This window comes from Mytilus californianus, unplaced genomic scaffold, assembly GCF_021869535.1.
Source record: "Mytilus californianus isolate M0D057914Y unplaced genomic scaffold, xbMytCali1.0.p SCAF_3, whole genome shotgun sequence".
NCBI classification, from domain to species: Eukaryota; Metazoa; Mollusca; class Bivalvia; order Mytilida; family Mytilidae; genus Mytilus; species Mytilus californianus.
Window position 1 is genome coordinate 120,123,369 of NW_026262679.1, and position 13,215 is coordinate 120,136,583.

Consider the following 13,215-nt stretch of genomic DNA (forward strand, 5'->3'; position numbering starts at 1 on the left):
TTAACAACCAATTAATATATTAAAATATTAAAAATATTAATTCCAATCAGCATGTACATGTACATGTAATTTACACAAATGCTTTTGGATATAGACATTACACAAAGGTGTCAATATTTACACACCCTTTGATAAGTTGTCATAAATCACGCATATTGAAGCTGGGGTTAATTAACGACCAATTTCGGAAGTCAAATCAAGCTGTGTCTTTATTTTCGATCTAGATATCTAGACAAGCAGATACAGTACTGTAGCAATAAGATTATGTTAGAAATTTTTTTGGTTACCCCGACTGGGGGGGGGGGGGGGGGTGGGGGCATGTGCCCCAGTGCCCCCGGTAAATCAGCAAGTGCTGACACACCTAAATATATTGTTTTCATCTTTATTTTTATATTTGACTTACCTTCTGAACGAGGATAAATATGTTTATACATATGTAGGACTCTAAAATGCGATGGTACTCTAAAGTGCGATGGTCTACGCTAAAGTGCGATGGTGTCAGACGCTAAAGTGTGATGGTGTCAGACGCTAAAGTGCAATGGTTGTTTGTTTTTTTAAGTGCGATCAGATGACACGCTAAAGTGCGATGATATGACACGCTAAAGTGCGATGGTATATGACACACTAAAGTGCGTTGCTTTAACACGCTAAAGTGCGATGGTGTAACGGGAATGGGGTTCAGGCAAATTCAGGGCTAATCGCAAAATGAATTATACGCGAAAATAAGTTGGTTTACAGTACTTTGACACTTGGTGTATTTTGCCGTTTTCGCTCTCTCTTACGGTATACACTTTCCCCTAACTATCGTCCGTTTCTATGTTTATGAGAAGTCCCTTTTCCAATATCTTGACAGAAACACGTTTGTCCCCGCCGACACCACGGGATCAAAGGTTTGCATTTCTGTTACTGTGGATGATTTTTTGGGAAATAACTCCTCCGCATACAAACTCTTCTAGCACCGATCAAGAATGTTCCGGATTGGGATCATTTGTTTCTCTTTTCTTGTCTAGTAAAAATCCTTCATCTGCACAAACATTCTCGTTTACCGGCATGTCCGTTTTTGTTTGTACATATTGCTATTTAACGTTGCAAACGTCCATACTTTCGCGAACAAACGCACTTTCGCGGAAAAACGCACTTTAGCGGATCACGGCATCGGACTTTCATAGCGTTTTTCATTAAAAAGCACAGATCATCGCACTTTAGCATGGACCATCGCACTTTGGCATGACCATCGCGATTTAGCGTCCCCATCGCACTTTAGAGTCCTACACATATATATACACACATTAATTAAGAAATGATTACAAGAGAACCAATTTAAAAGAACAGTCTTGCAGGGCTTGTCAGAACAGTACACTTTCAAGTCTAACATTTTTTTATAAATATAATTATTGTGGTAATTTCACAATAAAATGTTTTAACTTATTTGAACAATTTATTTCTAATAATTGAAAAGTAAAGACCATACGATAATATACAATGAAATACAGACAATGTAAATCCGGAAAAAAATATTGCTGGATCCGGAAGCGTTTTATTTTTTAAATTTTGATTCTCAACTTTAACATCACTAATGCACATAAAAATGTGAAAAAAAAACATGACAATAGGATTACATTTAACATAATGTAATCGATTTTATTGTTTTATTGTGTAACATTAATGTTTTACTTAAGGGTTAGTGGTCTTTTTGGGTGTTCGGTGGTGTGTGGTGGTGTTCGGTGGTGAAAAGACCGACCCTCTTTTATCTACTTCCGTTTATTTATTTTTTTTTATAAACAGCAGGTACATCAAGAATTTGTATAGTACTATACAAATCCTTGGGTACATGTAAAAAATTAAGGAATACAACAAGAATTTAAAAAGAAAAGAAAAAAAAAATGCTGGCTCAATTTATTCCATTCAAATATTTTTTCAAGAACTTGCGTCAGCAAAACCTAGTCTCAACAGTTATTTCATAACAACGTGATATTCTAAAGTTAACATTGTAATGTAATGTACTATGACTGTGGGCAAATATATCTTTCAGGGTTATTTCATCACAAGAGCTAAACCGTGTACAGATGCATGTATAGTCATTTATCCATATAAAATTATATGTTAATTCGACTGGCAGAATTAGACGTCGATAGTTTTATCAAAAGAAAAATTTAAGCGGTATACACGGTCACAGACATCCAATATGTTGAACTCAGTTGATGTAAATAACCTTCAAGAGCATTCCACTAATCCAAAAACTAATGATGAAAAAGAAGGTCGTCTTTCTAAAAGACTTTGTTATATCTTAAGATATGGAGCCTTGAAAGAAGGATTGGAAATTTCTGGAGGAGGTTTGTGAAACAATCTGTTATACATTGTAATGTCATGAATGTAATATTGAGCAATGGTATGGTGGAACTTGAAGTGAGGTCATGTAGGAACAATTGAACCATACTTCTGGATCTTCAGATTGCTGGCAATGTTGTTCTTTAATGTTTACATGTATTCTGTTTTACTTCATTGCCATTTTGATTAATTGTTTGTTTCCGGTACCACTATTTCCCAAGAACTCCCAAGAACTGAATATTGACCCGAGAACCCATAGATATCATATTACAAAAAGTTAATTGTATATGGTGTTACAATGTAGACTGTTTTTGTAGATATTAAAGTGTATAATTTTGAGATACAATGTATATATAAGTAAATTTTTCTCAAAAAAGTCCAATTTTACTTCAGGAATTCAATTTGTGTGTCTTGTAAACAAGTACCTTGCACAATAATATGGCAGACACAATTATTCAAAAGGTAGATAACTATATCCAAATAAAAGAGTAAAAAAGTTCCAAAGGATTAGTTTCTTTAATAATAGAAATTTGAAAAGTAAATGCATTATTCATGTTATCTGGGCCCAGGACTATTATACTAACTTTTGTTATTCGGAAAACTTAAATTAAAAAAAAATGATTAATACTTTTTTATACTTTTATTAAGATAGAGTTATCTATATATATAGCTACATGTACATGTATCTTTTGAATATTTACGTCCGCCTTATTGTTATCCACACGGAACTTGTATACAAGATACACAAATCTAATTCCTGAGGTGAAATTGTACTTTTATTGAGTGAAAATGACTTATATTCCAAAATTATATACTTCAATTACACATGTATCTGTAAAAGCAGTAAAACACCATATAAAATAAATTTTTCGAAAAACATATATCGGTTCTCAGGTCAAAAGTCAGTTCTTGGGAGTCCTTGAGAAATCATGGTACCCGTTTGTTTCTTAATTCCAGATAAAATATCATGTTCTGCCTTAAGAAATATTTTAATGGTTGGTTTCCCCAGAACTTGTCTGTCATGTCTGTTCTACATGTATTTTGAATGTGTTAAAACTTTAAGCTGAAATAATGAAATAATGTCTTCATTAAGGTATATATGAACCTTTTGGCTAAAATTGCTAAAAAGTGCACTGCAAAATCCAGTTTTTATACGACCGCAAAAAAAATTTGAGGTCGTATATTGGTATGACGTTGGCGTCGTTGTCGTCGTCCGAAGACACATTGGTTTTCGCACTCTAACTTTAGTTTAAGTGAATGGATCTCTATGAAATTTTACAATAAGGTTCAATACCACAAAAGGAAGGTGGGGATTGATTTTGGGGGTTATGGTACCAACAGTTAAGGAATTAAGGGCCAAAAAGGGGCAAAAAACAAGCATTTTTCTAGTTTCATGACAAAAACTTGTGTGTAAGTGTATGGATCTCTCTGACATTGTACTAAAAGGTTCCATATTACAAAGGGAATGCTGGGATTGATTTAGGGGGTAATATCCTCCAAATTTTAGGAATAAGGGGCCAAAAAGGGGCAAAATCAAGCATTTTTCTAGTTTCATGACAATAACTTGTGTTCAAGTGTATGGATCTTTATGAAATTGTACTACAAGGTTCCATATCACAAAGGGAAAGCTTGAATTGAGTTTGGGGGTAATTGCCCAAAACGTTTAGGAAAAAGGGGCCAAAAAGTGGCAAAAAATAAGCATTTTTCTAGTTTCCAGACAATAACTTGTGTTCAAGTGAATGGATCTCTCTGAAATTGTACTGCAAGGTAACATACCACAAAGGGAAGGATGGGATTGATTTTGGGGGTAATTCCCTCAAAATTTTAGGAATTAGGGACCATAAAAGGGCAAAAAAACAAGCATTTTTCTAGTTTCAGGACAATAACTTGTGTGTAAGTGTATGGATCTTTATGAAATTGTACTGCAAGGCTCCATATCACAAAGGGAAAGCTGGGTTTGAGTTTGGGGGTAATTGCCCTAAGGAATTTGGGGCCAAAAAGGGGCCAAATAACAAGCATTTTTCTAGTTTCCAGACAATACCTTGTGTTCAAGTGTATGGATCTCTCTGAAATTGTACTGCAAGGTAGCCTACCACAAAGGGAATGCTGGGATTGAGTTTGGGGGTGACGAATCATAAGGGGGGTTTAAAAAATTTGGGGGGGGGGGATTTTGTTTTCCTTTTTTTTCTTTAAAATTTTCCATTTTAAATTGGTCATGTTGGTTATTTCTGATTTATATATAAAAGCAAATAATATTGATATGGTTTGAATAGGTAAATTAAAAAATTTTAAGTTCTTAGACCACATTCATTCTGTGTCAGAAACCTATTCTGTGTCAAATATTTAATTACAATCCAAATTCAGTGCTGTATCAAGCTTGAATGTTGTGTCCATACTTGCTCCAACTGTTCAGGGTTTGACCTCTGCGGTCGTATCAAGCTGCGCCCCAGCGGAGCATTTTATTAATTATCTTAAACATAAAACGCATTTGAATTTATTTATCTAGGTCATGCTATGTCTTAAAGCTTTTCCAGATACACAGGTTTGTCTGTAGTCAGAATAAATTTTGAGGTGAAAACACAGCCATTTTAGCTAAAGGATCCACATGAACCTTATAAGATGTACACATGTAAAACATAATTATTGAAAACCTAATAAATGATGCATCTTTTAAAATACATAGATCTCATCAATTGTATCCAATATCATGAATGTGTAACGGTGGTCACTCTGTTTTATTGTTTAGATGATTTATTTTAGGTAATTGGTTAAAGTATTAAGTATTATTTATAGTTCTGCAACTATTTCTCCTGATCCTGGCCATGTATGATGTAAATGTTCTTGTCTGGTTACTTCCCGTTTCTTGCACATGCCAACATCCTGGCCGGGCTCGTCCCTAGGAACTATAAATATGATGACACGTCATGTGGCAAGAAGACTAGCTGCCACCATTTGTATATTTATCTTATGTAAACTTGTGTTCAACCATACATCTTCTAAATAAACATCTTGTTTATACATTTATGTACATTGTTGTAGTTTGTCCATTATCTCAAAATTTAGGCAGACAACAGGAAGACAACAAAGCCAGTAGGAAATCACACTCCCATCACACATGTTTGTTTGTTTCTTTTTCTTTATAATGTATTTCTGGATAAATGAAAATACATGACCATGTGCATGCACATTTATAAAATACAGAAACAGATACATAAACCAAGCTTCAATTAGATATGATTATAATTTAATGTCACTTGAAAAAGAACAAAAGGTTGTCCATCCATGCATTTGATAGACACATATTTGTATGGAACTTTACCTTGATGACATGCTGAAATTATATATAATAATGTTGCAAAGCAGTGTATATATATAGGCCTTAATTTGTATTCAAAATCTTTGTCTTTTTCAGGTTTTGTTGATGTGTCTCAGGTGATGGGATTAGATATGATGAAATACCACTCTCTTGAAGATGTTTTACAAGAGATAGAAACATCCATATCTCATAGAGGTGCCAAGAGATTTGAATCAAAAATGGAAAACGGCAAAACTTTAATAAGAGCATGCTTCTGTCGTAATTTTGAACTGGTATGTACAGGTACATTGTACAACTCTGTCTGTGTTATTATGTCATACATATATAATTAGTTTTAAAGGAAATGTATTGGTCATGTTGGTATTGGATATTGAAAATTTGAAATTAATTTGAAACAGTTGCTGTATATTTGGTGAGCCATTAATTTTATAATTCAAAAGTAGCACTAGCACATTATATTCATATGCACAGAGATGTATTCAAGGGTTGGAGAGGTGGACATGTCTAAGGGGCTCATGCTCCGAGGTGAATTAAAGGGTTGGGGAGGTGGACATGTCTAAGGGCTCATGCTCTGAGGTGTATTGAAGGGTTTGGGAGGTGGACATGTCTAAGGGGCTCATGCTCAAACTCTGAGGTGTATTGAAGGGTTGGGGAGGTGGACATCTCTTAGGGGCTCATGCTCAGAGGTGTATTGAAGGGTTGGGGAGGTGGACATGTTTAAGGGGCTCATGCTCAGAGGTGTAATGAAGGGTTGGGGAGGTGGACATGTTCAAGGGGCTCATGCTCCGAGGTGTATTGAAGGGTTGGGGAGGTGGACATGTTTAAGGGGCTCATGCTCCCAGGTGTATTTAAGGGTTGGTGAGGTGGACATGTCTAAGGGGCTCATGCTCTGAGGTGTATTTTAGGGTTGGGGAGGTGGACATGTCTAAGGGGCTCATGCTCCAAGGTGTATTGAAGGGTTGGGGAGGTGGACATGTCTAACAGGCTCATGCTCCGAGGTGTATTGAAGGGTTTGGGAGGTGGACATGTTTAAGGGGCTCATGCTACGAGGTGTATTGAAGGGTTGGGGAGGTGGACATGTTTAGGGCTCATGCTCTGAGGTGTATTGAAGGGTTGGGGACATGTCTAAGGGGCTCATGCTCCTAGAAGTGATGTCAGTTGAACATGGTAGCATACTTGTTTTTCTCATTATCTAATATAACTTATGAAACCAATTAATCCATCTGTTAGACACTTAATTGAATATACAGAGATTTACATTGTAATTGAGAGGGATCACCAATAATTATCAGAAATCACAATGTAAAATTTTCGACAAGAGTGATTACATACTCACTGTATACTGTCTATAATAAATAATATAGAATCGTTTACCAAAATGGTAGAAGACAAGTCTATGAGACAAACTAAATGGGTTAATGAACATATTTTTGTGCCCCCGCCGTAGTAGAGGGGGCATTAAGTTTTACCCTTGTCCATATGTCCTAAAGTTGGTTTCTGTTCTGTAACTTTAGTTTGCCTTAACCAAATGTTATGAAACTTATACAGAATGCTTATTACCACAAAATAAAGATCAAGTTTGCATTTTGGTGGCGTCACTTAAACCGTTGTAGAGTAATGCCCCTTTACAAATGGAAAAATTGCTGAAATTTTCGTTTCCGTTCTCTAACTTTAGTTTGCCTCAACCAAATGTTATGAAACTTATACACAATACTTATTACTACAAAACTCAGATAAAGAACAAATTTGGGTAGCGTCACTTTTACCGTTCTTCAGTTATGTCCCTTTATAACTTTATATGATATGCAAGCAGGGGCATCTTCTGTGTCCCATGGACACATTCCCCATTTATTTCTTTATATTCTATTCTAAATGATAGGAAAATTAGTAGAAAATCTACATATATATGTTTTGTTGACATGAAAAAGGCTTTTGACACTGTCTGACATGATTTATAATGGTACAAACTTCAAACGATTGGAATACGAGGGCAATTTTTAAGCGCAATAAAATCACTTTATGAAGATGTTTGATGCGCAGTTAGAGTCAATAGAGAGCTTGCCCCCTGGTTCCATGTGTCATTGGGTGTATAACAGGGCTGTATTCAATCGCCAACTTTATTTTCGATTTATATTAACGATTTGGCAGAAAAGGTACCGGTAAATGCATTAAATTGTTGTGCTAAATTTAATTAAGAAACACTTTATGCAGACGATATTGTACTTATAGCACCCGATGAACAGAGCCTGCAACAAATGCTAGACTTTTTAAGGACTGGTGCTGGTCTTGGAAATTGTCAATGTCTGTGAATCCAGAAAAGACTAAAGTGGTACATTTTAGACCACAATCGTTCAACTTCATGTCTTTCCAGTTCAAATGTTCAAACAACAACATTTTTATGACGGATTCGTATTAGTATTTAGGAATATGGTTGGACAATCATTTAACGTTTGATAAAGCCACCAAAGAACTATCAAAGTTGGCTAGTAGAGCTCTCATTGAATTTGAAGTTTTGGGAAAATTTATTTCATCAGGTGGTATGTCGTACTAAGTGTTCACAAAACTTTGTAATTCAATGGTGGAGCCAGTATTGGTGTACCGAAGTGCCATATGGGGAACAAAATCATATACCGTTATTAACAGTGTAATAGAATAAAGCATGTAAATTCTTTTTGTCTGTTGATAAACATACGCCAAACATTCCACCTGTGGTGATATGGGATGACTATTTTGTCTCAGTAAGCAACGTATTTCTTGTATAAGACTATGTGAATTAACACGAATGGACCAAAACAGGAAAATATTTATGGTTTGGCGTTGGGCATCAAGACGAAAAAAAGGATGGAATTATGAAGTGAATAAAACTGTTACTTTATTAACATGAATCATGATTAAATGTAAATGAAGAAGTGAGTAATGTAATTTTGAATACAAAACGCGTTATGAAAACTGTTACCGAGATTGACAATGATGAATGGTATAACAAAGTTTTTAATGACCGTGGAAACCAAAACAGTAATAAACTACGAACATATAGACAGTTTAAACAGGAATGAAATATTGAACCATATGTCTCACGATTAATACTTAGACAACATAAATGCGTTATAGCACCGTTCCGTGCCGGATCTCTACTGCTAGCCATAGCTTCCAGGGGCGTAGCTAGGTATCCAATAAACTGTAGGCACAAATTGCGGCAGGGGGTCTGGGGACTGCTCAAGGCCCCCAGCAGGTCCAGGGCAGAGCCCTTGTAGGGGGATCAGGGGGGCTTTGCCCCCCGACGGAAAACTGTTTTCAGAATTTTAATTGCAACATTTTGTGTACAAAAAAACATGAAAACTTATCATTTTATCATGATAATATGCATGAAAAAAATTTCGAAGAAAATTTAATAAACATAATTTTACAACTACATCTGACTGATGAATTAACTGGCAGTACAATCGGAAATATACAAAAAAAAAAATATTTACAATATGCATTGCCCAGCGTGGATCAGCGTAGCCCTTTATTAAGCAGCAAAACCTGTTTAGTATTTTCATATCTATTCCTTTCTGATTGAGGATAATTGATATATACGTCAAATTTAAAAGAAGCCTTCACCGTCCCCTGGCTACACAAACACATACACACACACACACAGTTGATGCCTCATGCAAAAGTTCTGTTCTGTTCATACTATCGAACAAAATTCAAGAAATTCATATTTCCTTATATCCTGTACTGTAAAATCCCTACCTGCTTAGGAATTTGAATAATTATGGTCATTACATGTAGATCTGAGAGTACTAGAAGTTACTGAAAGACGTGACTGCGTATTTATACATTCTGCACAGCCAAACTTTGGCAATGTTTTATTGTAAGTCGGATGAAGACCAAGTGGAAAGCTAGTTGAAAGCCAACAACAACTAATTAAAAAAAGTCATGTGTCTAAGTTGAGATTCATTCAAGTATTTGTTGATCTGAACCAAAGTTCTAGTTTATAGTTTCTATATAAGGGGGAATATAATAACATACAATTCTATCCAATACTCCATTCACTAAGGATGATAGACTAGTGTACAGATGACATTCGATAATTAAAAAGTTTTGAAGACTTCACTGGCGTGCATCTACAGATAGCGTTGTTTATTTTTTTTTTTAATAGAAAAAAATTTTTGTGAAAAAATTATGTGTAGGCACGTGCCTAAAGTGCCTAACGGCAGCTACGCCCCTGGAAACGGGAAGGTATGCCAGCCAACAATTTCAGTTCATAACGGACTTTGTGTGTTTTGTACGAACATTTGTTATGAATAAAAAAAAAAACACTTTCTTTTGAATTGCTCTCTTTATGATGACTTTAAGATGGGTTTTATTTTCTGAATGTTCAAACTATATTGAAAATTTTGTTAATTTAGACGATAATCAGAAATTAGTTGAAATTATGAATTGTCATGAAATTCAAACTTTTTTAAGCAAAAGTATATATTTTTTATTTTTTTATGAGACGAAAGTTTTTTTGAATTTGAGATACTAATTTTTATAGTTTAAGTAACCTTTAAACTTTACTACTTTTAAAGTTATGTGATATTTAAATGAAATAAATAGTAATAATAATAATACATTTTTATCTATATAATTTATTATTTTAATTTATCAATTGAATTTGTAATTATGTGAATAATAAATCTTTTTAAAATTGTTTGAAAAAAACAAATTTAAGGAAAGGTTATGTACATATGAATGTGACTTGTTTTATAAATATGTGTCTCATAAGCCAACTCAAAGGCTGGTTATTGATTGTTTTAATGTTATTATGTTATAGTATAATGTACAATCAATATGTGACACAATAAAATTTATTTTAATTAAAGATTTACCTAGAAAAAGTATGCAATTAAATCAAAACTAATCATGTCATACTTAGTTTCTTCTATTTTTGTCGAGCCTTCGACTTTTGTCAAAAAAGCGCGACAAAGCGATCCTACATTCTGTTCTTCGTTGTCGTCGTCTGTGGTTAAAGTTTTTGAAATTTTAATAACTTTCTTAAACTATCCTGGATTTCTACCAAACTTGGACAGAAGCTTGTTTATGATCATAAGATAGTATCCAGAAGTAAATTTTGTGAAAAAAAAAATTCCTGTTTTTCCGTATTTTACTTATAAACATGATAAATGGACTTAGTTTTTCTGCCAGGAAACATTACATTCACTCTGTGGTTAAAGTTTTTAAAATTTTAATAACTTTCTCAAACTATCCTGGATTTCTACCAAACTTGGACAGAAGCTTGTTTATGATCATAAGATAGTATCCAGAAGTAAATATAAAAAAAAAAAATCCTATTTTTCCGTATTTTACTTATAAATGGACTTAGTTTTTCTGCCAGGAAACATTACATTCACTCTGTGGTTAAAGTTTTTAAAATTTTAATAACTTTCTTAAACTATCCTGGATTTGTACCAAACATGGACAGAAGTTTGTTTATATGATCAAAAGCTAGTATCTAGTAGGAAATTTTTATTAAAATTTTGTACTTGTTTATCCATATTTTACTTATAAATGGACTTCCAGTTAACATAAGATACAGTCTGCAGTTAAATTTTTTAAAACATTTATTAGATTCATAAACTATCCTGGATTTTTACCAAACTTGGACAGAAGCTTCTTTCAATAAAAAAATTGTATCGAGAGGAATATTTTTATTAAATTTTTTCCTCATCTCATTTTTGTTGATCCTGCGATTAACAGCAAAAGTAGGCGAGACACTTGGTTCCGCGGAATCCTTACAAATATTTATTTTGTTTCATACTATGTTTGAAAATTGGTAAATTGTAAATTATTCTGTTCGTTCTGGGTGGTGTGATTGGCAATTAAAATATTTGTTTGTTTGCAAATAGTAAGCTACCGTGACATATCAGCTGAAACAAAAGTAAATTGTTAAAGTTTGGATGGAAAGTATATATATGTTGATAAAGTTGGTTTCCTTATTATTATTTTATTTATTTTTATATTTGTAGAGCACATATCATGAAGGTTCTAATGTACCAACACTACTGGCTAATTGTTTAGACCATATAACTTCTAATATAAATATGTATGACCTTGAAGATTTTCCTGATGAGTATTTAATTAAGTGAGTATATAAACAACAATTACAACATTAGTACGAATCAGCAAATCCATTTTAGACAGAAAATTATATAAATCATGTGAATTTTGTCAGACTTATTCTTTTCTTGATTGTAACATTTTTATCTCTGAACATGTTGTGTATAAATTCGAAAAAATCACTGCTGTGATAAATGGAATGAGCTGTACAAATAACATTATTCAATTTATAGACCAATAATTCTTAGGTATTTAATATTCTATCAGTTTGACTTAATTTTTTCTCAACATCCTTACAATACACAAAATGACCTGGCTTGTAAATATAATTCAGAAAAGGTTGATTTGTTGATTACTCGTTGTTGCATCACGACACAGAAAGGTATAGAACCACTAATTCGGCCCAATCAGAAAGAACATACAGGAAAGAAGTACACATTTTAAAGAAAAAGTTCCTACACATAGCTCTAACTTTGTAAATAAGTAAAATATTTGGGTTATTTTAGTATCAAATGACAGCTTTGGGTCTTGGGATCACTGAAGAACCCTTGTTGAAAGTTTCGTTTAAATAATTAAAAAAAAATGAAATTGTAGCAGTTGGGAATGTTTTCTATGTTGTTCCTATGAATTAGTGGTTTTATCCCTCGAAAGTAAAAAGAGAACACAGTAGTTCTATTGGAACTTCCAAAATATGTAGAGTTTTAGCAGAAAGAAAAAAATTATTACTATTTCTCATAAAGTAATAAATTATTTAACTTTTTCATAAGTACATTATAAGCAGTTGTGTTTGTCAGTATGATTTAAATTACAAATGTAGGAAGAAGTATGTCAGAATTTTTATCATAAAAACATGTATTTTTCTCCGTGTTAAATGCCTCACTGCCACTTTGAGATGAAGAACAGCAATAAAAGCACTCTTCTTCTGATTTTTATACGACCGCAAAAAAATTTTGCGATCGTATATTGGTATGACGTTGGCGTCGTCCTCGTCCGGCGTCGTCCGAAGACACATTGGTTTTCGCACTCTAACTTTAGTTTAAGTGAATGGATCTCTATGAAATTTTACCATAAGGTTCAATACCACAAAAGGAAGGTTGGGATTGATTTTGGGGGTCATTGTACCAACAGTTAAGGAATTAGGGGCCAAAAAGGGGCAAAAAAAAAACATTTTTGTAACTTCCAGACATAACTTGTGTGTTAGTGTATGGATCTCTCTGACATTGTACCACAAGGTTCCATATCACAAAGGGAATGCTGGGATTGATTTTGGGGGAAATTGCCTCCAAATTTTAGGAATTAGGGGCCAAAAAAGGGGCAAAAAACAAGCATTTTTATATGAACAAATACTTTAGTACAAAACATAATTTAAAGCAGTGTAAGGGAGATAAATCAAATACATCGTTTGAATTACCTCCCTTACACTGCTTTTAAATTATGTATAAAGTAATGGTTAACAATTAAGACAATTTAAAGCAGTGTAAGGG

At 33.7% G+C, this 13,215-nt stretch overlaps 1 protein-coding gene across 2 annotated transcripts in view; it reads left to right on the forward strand.

The window, feature by feature from the left end:
* The first annotated feature begins 1,692 nt into the window (after window positions 1-1,692).
* The window catches only part of LOC127735995 (uncharacterized), a 94,740-nt gene continuing 83,217 nt past the window's right edge, over window positions 1,693-13,215 (forward strand). For both annotated transcript variants that reach the window (XR_007998685.1, XM_052246494.1), the window contains exons 1-3: window positions 1,693-2,333; window positions 5,741-5,916; window positions 11,641-11,756. Coding sequence is in view for 1 of the 2 variants with exons in the window: in XM_052246494.1 (XP_052102454.1) it covers window positions 2,186-2,333; window positions 5,741-5,916; window positions 11,641-11,756 (440 nt within the window). In the remaining variant the exon portion in view is untranslated. The remainder of the gene's footprint in view (window positions 2,334-5,740; window positions 5,917-11,640; window positions 11,757-13,215) is intronic.